At 52.4% G+C, this 10,430-nt stretch overlaps 3 protein-coding genes across 3 annotated transcripts; 2 read left to right on the top strand and 1 right to left on the bottom strand.

The window, feature by feature from the left end:
* Positions 1-331: 331 nt before the first annotated feature.
* GLOTRDRAFT_121668 (uncharacterized protein) lies at positions 332-3,851 on the top strand (the record flags this gene model as incomplete). The annotated part of the gene is made up of 11 exons (XM_007868657.1): positions 332-440; positions 528-1,016; positions 1,110-1,581; positions 1,634-2,203; positions 2,251-2,787; positions 2,840-3,117; positions 3,174-3,227; positions 3,282-3,325; positions 3,375-3,498; positions 3,565-3,671; positions 3,724-3,851. Exons 2-11 carry the CDS (start codon positions 757-759, stop codon positions 3,849-3,851), a joined length of 2,574 nt encoding a protein of 857 aa, XP_007866848.1. The 5' UTR covers positions 332-440; positions 528-756.
* A 215-nt stretch (positions 3,852-4,066) lies between these two features.
* On the top strand, positions 4,067-6,159 carry GLOTRDRAFT_77157 (uncharacterized protein). Its single transcript, XM_007868656.1, has 8 exons — positions 4,067-4,463; positions 4,523-4,544; positions 4,597-4,764; positions 4,813-5,012; positions 5,067-5,325; positions 5,390-5,660; positions 5,718-5,732; positions 5,782-6,159. The coding sequence occupies exons 1-8, from the start codon at positions 4,168-4,170 to the stop codon at positions 6,030-6,032; spliced, it is 1,482 nt and encodes a 493-aa protein (XP_007866847.1). The 5' UTR covers positions 4,067-4,167; the 3' UTR covers positions 6,033-6,159.
* Positions 6,160-8,124: 1,965 nt separating this feature from the next.
* GLOTRDRAFT_43396 (galactose oxidase) lies at positions 8,125-10,096 on the bottom strand (the record flags this gene model as incomplete). The annotated part of the gene is made up of 5 exons (XM_007868481.1): positions 8,125-9,084; positions 9,145-9,674; positions 9,731-9,869; positions 9,924-9,965; positions 10,028-10,096. The coding sequence occupies 5 exons, from the start codon at positions 10,094-10,096 to the stop codon at positions 8,125-8,127; spliced, it is 1,740 nt and encodes a 579-aa protein (XP_007866672.1).
* Between the last annotated feature and the right edge of the window lie 334 nt (positions 10,097-10,430).

The raw sequence follows: 10,430 nt of genomic DNA, 5'->3' as shown, positions 1-10,430 counted from the left end.
AGAGACTACCACCGTCCATAGAGCCTCGTATCACCGTCGCGCCTCTTTAATCCACGATAGATGTTGGCACGTAGTGTATAATATAATGAATGTATGACAATGTATGATGCTGCGACCACGTGAATATCTGAATTCAGTCCATTTCTGAATTGATTTTGAATATTGCCGTAAGCAGGGGGGGGGGCGGGAGTTCCCATTACGCTTTCTCGTGGTCCTCGCCCATGTAACTGACAGATTGAACTTATTCCCCCCGCACTGAGCCTTGGAATAGCACGACTACGGGTTCCATCCTCCGCTCAGTGCTCGTTTGGCTCGGTGGCTCATGAAAGATCCTCGGTGGTACTAGAAAATCTGGTTGCAAGGCTTTCTTTGATTAAGGGGTCCCTAAAATTCGGTTCCCGAGCGCAACGTTTGTGAGCAAATTGTATAAGTACTGTTAGGTCTGTAAGAACATTTACCTACCGTCACGAAATGTCGCTGAACCTGCGCCATCCGTTCCCCCTTCACTCGTACCTCGCACAAGACAGTCGGAGGACAAGCTGTCCCGAGACATTTGCGCATGCCCTTCTGACCACCGAATTATACAATTCCCACTTGCTCTCACTCTCACAGTGCGGTATCTTGCTGGACTCCGGGAATCTTTCAGATCCTTCTACCGCTCGATCTGCCCATTCAGTCCCTCGTTCTCTGCCTTCTCTCCACAGTACCTCAGCCTTGGCTCGCCTTTCCTCTTATACACGCGCTGCCCGACCCAACATGTCTGACCTCGACCCCTACATTGCTGCAGAAGTCGATTCACCAGGTGATCCGTGTCGTTCTGAGGTGGGGCTTGCTCAGTCGACATCGCCCACTGTCAGCGGCTCAGAGAGCCTCGATGGTCGCGGAAATTCATCTAGTACGTCAGGGAAAGCCAGAAAGGCACGGCGGGAAAAGCCACATATCGAACTAGCCCCAGGACAGCCGCCCACGACCCAGGGAAAGCCTCGACAGCGCGTTTTCGTCGCCTGCTTACAATGGTATGTGGGTTCCACTCAGGACACGCATGGAGTACGCGGATGCTCATGTTATCGTTCGTTTCTGACACTGTATTCGTACTTCCTTCGATACAGCCGAAGCCGCAAAATCCGCTGTGATGGAGCGAAACCGATTTGCTACAACTGTAATCGTCGCCCTGATTCATTCTTATGCTCGTACGATGCCACTCCCAAACGGCGAGGTCCAGACAGGTTGCAGGGCGCTCGGCAGAGGTCCGCGAAAGGTTCTTCCGTTGAGCCCGCAGATTCCACAAGTCGAGGCCGTCGCCGACGGGTCAGATCGGATTCGGGACCCAGCAAGAGTGTGGCGGAAGGGGATGCGGAGGCTCCTACCTGTGATTTCAGCCGTTTCCCAGCTGAATATCCTCTTTCGGGTGAATATGTCTCAGTTACAGAGGTTCCAACACAAGGATGGGTGTCCCAAAACTTCACTGCTCCTTTCGTAGAAGAACCCCCATATAGCGCTTACCCCTTAACGAGTGATGTACGCTCACCGTCTTCTGAGGACTTATCTGGGACCTCTGACCGGTACAAACTGTCTGGCGAGGTGAGTGTTTGATGGTGCGTTCCTATATGTTTCGCCGTTGATAGTGTCGTAGGGTTCGGCACAGTATGGAGGTCAGGATATCCGTGTCGTCGATTTTCAAAATGCCATCGCAGACTTGATCCCTGTACTTGACGGAAACCCCAGAGAGAAAAGGGGTGGCCGTCTGCCGAACGAGGAAGTGCTCGCTGTCAGCATTGCTGCTGAACCGTCCTTATGTTTTGCTCGCAAAACTTGGTGGGATTCCTTGCTGACATTCTACTCCGATGTCGATCTTACTTCCGACAATCGATCGCTCACGCTTACTGTGCACCAACGGGAATTAGGCATGCGTCGCATCACCTCCGACCTTCGAGCTCTTTTCCGGATCTCGAACTACTGGTTCGCATTCTTTAACGTACCACGTTTCCTCAACGACTTCTTTGACACAAGGCGGAGAGAGAACATGCAGCCCAGTCTGGTTTTGGCCGCCTTGGCAGTCGTCACCTTCCTGCATAGTTCGGAAGTTGAAGAAGGCGAAGCGGGTAGATTGAAAGCCATGAAGCTCAGAGACGAAGCCCAAGCAGCCCTGGAAGCCAGTTTGAATGCAAGGTGGATAGACAGTTCGTTAGCGCAAGCGGCTTGGGTGAGTATGTGGTACTTGAATGTCGCTCTTTGTCTGAAGTCTTTCAGTTACTAGCATTCTTTGAAGTCTGCAGCCATCGACATCATTCTAGCGCGCGGGTTGCCTCGGCACTGTTTCTGTTAGACGGCATCATACGCAGTCTGTACCTGACACTCCTTGACGCGGACGATCCGCAAGCATCGCTGCTGCACGCTAGTTACGACAGAAGTCGCCCGAGGTTGCTAGGCCAGCCGACTTGGGGAAGTAGCCCCAGTTCCGGCTCCGAGGTAGTCTCCTCCCTTGGTCCTGCTCAGAACGCTACATCGTACGATATGATGCCATACACTTCCCTGGGAGAGGCTGTGTCTCCCGGGTGCACCTGCGCTTCCATGTCTCTAGGAAACACTTGGTCAGCAGCAAAAGAATACACCCCCCTCTGGTTATCTACCCCTGCTTGGGACGATACATGGTCAGAAGCTGAAATCAAGAAGGAGGAATGCCGCAGGCTCTGCTGGAGCACGCTATTCCTAGCCTGTGGTCACAGTAACTACGCGTGGGCCCACAGAGAACGAGGACTGAACCTATTTGTCGTTGATCCCGCGAACGTGAGTGCAACTCCTACCTTCGTCCTACGAGTATTCATTTTAAGCCACGTAGTATGCGTTACTCACCCCAGGAGAGTCGTTGACTCGATCACCTTGCTTCGCGCCTCTACGCCCGGGCGTAGAGTCCATATGGGCGCTATATTCCCGGATCATGCTATTATGGAGCAGCTGCCTCCGGATGCGCTGCGATGAAACCGCGGATAATACACAGAAGGCACATTTCGCCGTGAAAGCCTGGTTATTTGCAGATTCCATCGAAGAGATGTTGGACAAGCATACCTGTAATATAGAACGATCATTCATGTTTCTAAGCCGAGAATATCTGTTCAAGTAAGTTCGGATATGTCACATATAATCCGGGAACATGCTCAGCTCTGGTCTCTTAGCATACGCATGTGCATTTCCCATGAGTATCAGCAGTTCATTCCACAGGCAGCTGCGTGAGTCCCATCTCCGGTAGTTCGACGGGACTCACATTGGAGAATATATTGCAGAGATTTCAATGGCATCTTCCACAGACGGAAGGCTGACGAGTGGTGTAAGATAAATCTTCCCGACTACGCCATAAGCTCTAACATTCGATACAGTGCGATATCAGACAACCGTCGCCCAGCGAGTGATGCAGGGACTGAATAAGGTGACCGGTCAAGCTGCCAATGTACTGGCGAAGCGACCTCTATTTGTCTTCCATTTTATGGCCCAGGTATCCAGGTTAGTACCTGTAAGCTGTGGCATGACATCACGTCATATATTAATGTCCATGTCTCCGACGTACAGGACACTATCCCTGTGGGCTCGGGACAACACGTACGTGGAAGCTTTGGAGGTCTCGAAGGCACTTTTGCCACCGATTGATTACCTATCGGCTCTATGGCCATGCCCAGGTATGCGAATAATGTCACCGCTTGACAATTCCTGAACTTCGGACTCGTGCAGAGCAACGATCTCGGTATGAGCGTCTGAGGGCCGAACTCAATGAAGCCTGCTACATTGCGGGGATAACGCCGCCGCCGCCGCCGAACTTCAGGCTGCCTTCGTTAGAAGATCCTAACTCTATCATATAGCGTCGGACTCGAACTCTCTCGCCCGTCGCATAATTCGATAGTTTCTTGCTCTATCGCAATATGTATTGATATATAGTGGCACTGTATTATATACCTGTTGTTTAGGTAGTCCTCTTGACTAACTCTCGTTCGAGGCGATCCAAGTGCTCCCGACACGCCTTCCCATTAAGGCATTGTGGCGGGTTGTGGCTAGATGCCGCGTGCCGTATATGAGCACTGTACTTAACCGCCTTAACTTAACGGTTATCTGGACTACTTGCATAGCGAGCGTCGGCATTGACTCGTCGGAGTCTCTGTACCCTCTACGTACGAGACCATGGCCCACCAAGTGTCTGCAGGCTCTACCTCGTCTGGCTTGGAACAAAGTCTCGTCTGTGCCACCGTGAAACGCAGAGCTTCTCCGTCCTTCGAAGATTGCGAAGAAGGCTCTAGCAGAAAGAGACTGAAGGAAGACAAGCATCGTGGTGTAGATGAATGCAACGAACGCTGCGTCCGTATGGACGCAGAGCAAATCATAGATGAAATGGAACAGGAGCTGCAGTGCGGATGCTGCTCGGGTCTGGTATACCGGCCTGTCATCGTCAGTCCCTGCCAACATTTCTTCTGTGGAAGGTACGTATGAGTGAAAATCACGCGATGCTGGCGTCGCTGATGTCTGTATGTGCTTTAAGCTGCTGTATGTTGTGGATTCGGGTGAGTGATCACACTGGACGAGTAATGCTTTGTTGATTGAGGCGAACCATAGAACGGCGGAACGAACTGCCCCGTTTGCCGTGGTATTTCAGGTTCCGTTACCCCTTCGCGTGCTATTCAGCGCATGGTCGATCTTCTCCTGAAAGCCGCGCCACACAAAGCCCGTCCCGAGCGAGAACGCCAGCAAGCAGATGAAGTCTATACCGCTGGATCTATGAGGGTTGGTACATTCCATCATTGCAAAGCGTCCGGAATTAACGGGGAGCAGATTCCATTGCCTAGAGAGCCTTCTCCGGAGCCCACGATACATCAGAATACTGATCTGGCGCGTCCCTGCCCTCACTGCGACCCTGCAAATCCATGGGGCTGGAGATGTCCTCAGCCTATCCCGGATCCAGTTGCTGACTTGGACCATGCGTGGCACCTGGATGATGGCGCCCCACCGGGTCATGCATACTGTGGCAATTGGTAGGTTACTTCGCAACTTCTATGGGGGCCTAAAGTTAAGTTATGGACAAACAGCGAGAACCTCATGGCCCTCAATGCGCCCACCAGTACCAAATGTGATCTATGCCAGGTTTCATTTTGTGGCATTGGCGTTCAAGGTCGCTGTGTTGCTGCACCGTTGCTCTCTCAGCACCCACATGGAATGTCTGAAATTGGCGATCTCATCATGTCGTCGGAGGTGTATGAATGCTTCGACAGTAATACGGTCGAAGTCGACATCATGATAGACTACCTCACTGCACACAGACTGACCCCTCGTCATATTTATCGAGAGGTATGTTCTAATTGTCCTAGCGTCGGTGTTTAGGCGCCTTTCTGAGCTGACAGCCTCCACGTAGATTGTCGGACATCTGCAGGGACAGCCGAGAGGCTTCGCCCCCCTGATAGAATTGGAACTTTTCTCCGACGTACACGGCGTGGTTGCAGGTACTGACCCTGATCCCACTGCTCCTCGGAGTCGCATATGTAGACTATGCGCCACGGAGGTACTTCTCTGGGGTTTGCGCGACTGGTGGATTAGAGAAAGGCAAAAGGGGCTATTAGACGAGAGTATAGTCAAGAGGATGGACTGCCCTGATGGCAGTGGTTGCCAGAAACAGAAGGATCTTGGTATGTTGATTCTGCCTAGGAAGACTTGGCCTGTTACTCACTGGTCCGACTGAGCAGCGCATGCTAGGGAATGTAAGTCCCTTGCTATCTCTATATTGATCATGTTTCAATTTGACTTCAGTCAATCACGTTATGGCGAGTCCTGGTATTGTCCAGGATCTGCAATCCGGAGGACAACGGGACGTGCAGGTGTCAATACAATCGTCAACGTACAGCGCGGACCCCTCCTCATGCCTCAGCGCTGTTAATCGAGGGTTCACGACGTCTCACACCGATGATGAAGCGCGAGTTGCTAGGGAAGCAGTGGCTAACAACGTTGCTCAGTCGGACAGCAACACTGCATGGTCAGCAGATGTTATAATCTCTCAGTAACTATGATTCCTGTCTCTACTGTTCCTCGTCCTAAGCATTTCATTCCCTTGTAATTTTGACGTACCATGTATTCTATCGTTTCTCACGCAATAGGATTCCTTCAGAATAAATGTTCGCCTTCCCCCAGCCTCTGCAAGAAAGCAGTATCCACCGACAGGCGCTGGTATAAACATCCTCGTACAAACGATGGTGATGTATGCTCATTACTCCTAAAGCAGAGACAATATATACTAATGCACAACGGAAGCAATCAAATGAATGGGAGCAGTTAGTGGACAGAATCAAGTGAGCTGAAGAGGTAGCACCGATATCATAGAACCATAGATCATAGCAAATGTTACATCCACACCATACCGCCGTACATGACAGCGTCTTTCTTGTCTCGACTCCCGTTCGAATGCACAGACTGTTTCTCTTGTTCCGCCTTCCTGTCAGCAGCGCGCTTCTTTAGTTGTAGAGCTAGTTGCTCCGTTCGTTCTTTGGCCTCCTGTTTCTTGCGCCGCTTTTCTTCCGCCTTGCGAGCTTTGGCATCATTAACGCGGTCCTTGGTAATAGCCTCCTTGCCCCCGGGAAGAATAGAGCGCACGCTCGAGGAGCCCTTTTCAGCCTTGGATGTCGACAAGAAGCGCAGACTGCCGCCCGAAAATCGGGGAGAAGGGGAGACTGTTCGGGAGGACGAAGGGGTGGGGGATGATCCCCAGCGCGACGTACTTTCTGAGTGCCTCGAGTTGTCCAAGTTGGGCATGCTCTGCTTATGCTTCGGTTGTAACCCTTGTGAAGAGCGCAATGGGTTCTCCATGAGGGTCACGTCCGATCTAGCAGAAACGGGTGCTGCGATATCCAGGGTGAGAATCCGTCTCTGCGAAGGCTCTACGGGGGCGAAAGAAATCGCCGTCAGACTTTCCTCCGAGCTGCTGGATAGCCTTCGGGGATCCTCATCTTCGAACGCCTTCTCAGGAATGGCAGCGAGCTGCTCCGCCGACGGGAAGGGCAGTGGACTCGCGGGAGGAGAATGGACGTGATGGGAAGAGGACAGCGAAGACCTGCTGGGAGTTCCGGGAAGGCTGCTCGAAGTAGAGCTCATGGAAGTCCTCGTTGTTAGAGACGGCAGATCACTCTCGCTGGTTGTGTAAATACGCCGGGGACGAGGAAGGTGGAAAGCCGGGTACGCGCTCTGATTAATAGCCAAGTGCGCACGGTCTCCAAATTCATCAGCGGAAGATCGTTCGGCATCTAAGTCGATGCCCGACTCTACAGAGTAGATGGACGTTGCCCTTGAAGAGGGCGGCCTAACAGCGGATAACGCCGCTTTCATTGAAAGGGACGAGATCCGCCTACTTCTGTCGTGATCTCCAGGGAGCGGCGTATCGATTTCTGAATCCGTCGAGTCCTCCATGACCGGAGTCAAATCACGGGGCTCCTGGATGAACGAAGCCCGCGTATCAACCACCACAGGAGACAAGAGTTCAGCCACAGCACATATTTCATTGTCCGTAGAGATCGAAACTGCGCTATTGGACCGGGAGTGACTGCCATTTATCGGGCTTGTTAGTAGCAAAGGTGGTGGAGCAACCTTCCTGTCAAGCATCCGGCGAGGTGGAGATAGCAGCAAGTGTTCCTCAATCATAGAGTCAGGCCTCTCTAGAAAAGCGGCTATATCTAGAACACGATAAATATCACAGACACCACGTGTCGACCGACCTCACGTACCGTCAGGCATATTTGAAGGCCTCAGCATGCCAGAGGAATTTCCAGAAGAGACGCTACGAGAGAATGCGTCTGACATTCCCCGCGGTCTAGCGGCAGATGGCATTTCACCTAACGGGCCACCACCTGGACCCGACGGACCAGGACCATCGAAGCGACTACCACCACCACCGCCGCTACCACCGCCACCTCCAGGGCCACCAGGACCGCTACCGCCATCTTTGTCTGGCCGAGAACGAACTGCAGGTCGCTTTTGACTATATGACTATATGGATGACCGTCAGCAGACAAAAGCTACGGTTCCCAATTCCAGCTTACCATGACAGTCTTGAGAGCTCTGTTAAAAAGATTGAGTATTGATTTCACAAGTACAGAATGCCTGGACTCACCGAATCTGCAGACTCCGGCAACTGCAAAGGGTGGCAACCTCATAAACCCCCACGGAAGTCGAGTTCGATAAAGCTCGATGCATCGCATGCCTCACCAGCTCTTCGAGATGATGGAGCTTGTAGGTGCTCGCCAGCACCAGCAGTTGGCTCAGCACAGCGGGAGCGTGCTGTAATGGCGTTATCAAGGACAGAGTATAGAAGTACTGCACGAAGGCCAGGGCTATGGGGTATGGTTCCGATAAGTTGAACGAGCGGGGGGTTAAGCGTGGATCAGGCTTCGGGTCCTCCGTTCCCGAAGCACCGGGTATATCTGGGAGACTGACGTGCTGCGAATTTTGCGGGAGCGTGTTCAACGTTCGCTGGGCTGCAGCAAGGAATTTCCTTCTCTGTTCTTTCATCCACGGCCAGCGTTCCTCCAAGACTTTGCGAGAGCACTCAATCCGACGCCCATCATCACATATAATTTCGAAGTCCGCCAGGACCCCTTCTTCCAAAGCCGCTAATCCAAGCTCCTGCTGGGGTATATCTATGAGAAGCCTTGGCGGCTGATAAATTCCAAACGCCTCGAGATCGATACAAGCGACGTGGTCCCAGCTCAGCAGTCTTCGATTGTAATCCTCGACAAGATTCCCGTACCGATTACCGAAAATTAAGAATTTATTGGCCTCCGGCCAGAGGCAGCCACGGAACCATGAGCCCGTCGCCAGAGCACTACCGGGGTCGATACGAGACCACTGCATAGTTTGTAGATCGAGCGCCCAGACAGAGAAGGATTGATAGGTATGCGCGAGGTAAGTGCCGGCGATGATCAGGTGAGTACCCAGAATAGCACCAGTAGGGAAGCGCAGGCCTGGCGGGAACGATGTGCCTTGCATAGCATTTGAGCGGTCGGTGATATTGAACTTCTGACCTGGGAGGGGAGTAAACACCTCGAGTTCGCGCTTGACATCTGTGAACTGGAAAGGGGCGCGTGATGAGCATCACGGACTGGAGATGTCAATTATTACGCGACGTACGTTATAATTGCTGTACAGGTATATGTCACTGGGGTACTCATCCGTAGGGACAGTGGAATAAGGGAGGTGGACGAGGGAATCACAATGCGTGAATTTGTCAGGGGTCGGCGGCAATCTTTCGTACTGGAACTTGGTGCCTGGGGGCGACCTACTTCGGACCTCATCTCCGGGAATCCGGACGCGAAGATTGGAAGCAACGGCGACGCTGCGGTAGGTCCCGCAGTGTCTGGGATAGTCTCGCCGCTGTATCCACGCCTTGGCCTTTAAATCATATATGTGCACGTCGTCGAGCCAGACATTTGCCAAGTCTTGTCCTCCGATGATGAACAGTCTATCCGAAGTAACCGAAGAAAGATGTGCATAGCGAGCCTTGGGAATGAGATTTTCGGAGGCAGCGGTGACAGACGGAGACGACCAGCGCCTTGAGGACAGATCGAAGAACCGAACGTCATTCAGCACACAAAGGTCCTCAGGATTGTCAGAGTCCGGGCTGATGCCCATTCCCCCGAAAATGATCAAACTGTTATTCCCTAGATAACGTACGTCAGACGACCCAGATATTAATGAACAGGAACCGAATACATACAAGCATCCGCACTATGGAAGTATCGTGCTGGGGGAAGCCCATCGTCTGGGTATGGAGCGATCTTCTCCCAAACAAAGGTCTCGAGATCAAACACGTATAGATCTGCGACCATCCGCCGCTCCGTCACGAGTCGACCGCCCTGCACAAGTCATTTCAACGGTCCGTTCCCGACGGGGAACGCAGACAGACTTACAAACAGGTACATCTTTGACCCTACAACCGTTGTGGACGCCCCCTACCATGAACCGAACAGAACTAAGCTCGGTCGTTCCTGTGCCAACCGAAAAGTGTGCGTACCACAAGTTTTGGGGGGACATCGCCAGTGGTTTTGCGACAGAAAGTGGTCAAGTCGGATATCGAATGCATGGCGGCCAACGCGCGCCCCGACGGCGGAGGGGGGAAATCTAGGAGAGGGAACGGGCGGGACAGCGAGCGACACGGGTGGGACTTGGTGTGCTTGATGCTGGTATATTTCGGAGTTCGAAATCACCATCTTGAGAAGCAAATCTTGTATATGAGATCTGGGTACCTAAACGATTTGCAAATTCCACTTTGTGCTCGATGGCCGACTTCAAATTTGGTTGGCAAACTTTGGCAAACCGGCTACCTTTCCCTCCGACATGCCATCTCAGTGGGTTCAACCGTGCACCTTCTCGTTCAGGAGATATTTGCTGCCTCACGAACATCACCTTACCGCTAC

The sequence above is a fragment of the Gloeophyllum trabeum genome (assembly GCF_000344685.1).
Source record: "Gloeophyllum trabeum ATCC 11539 unplaced genomic scaffold GLOTRscaffold_00008, whole genome shotgun sequence".
NCBI classification, from domain to species: domain Eukaryota; kingdom Fungi; phylum Basidiomycota; class Agaricomycetes; order Gloeophyllales; family Gloeophyllaceae; genus Gloeophyllum; species Gloeophyllum trabeum.
Note: the sequence above shows the minus strand (reverse complement) of the source record. Positions and strands in the feature narration are given on the sequence as shown.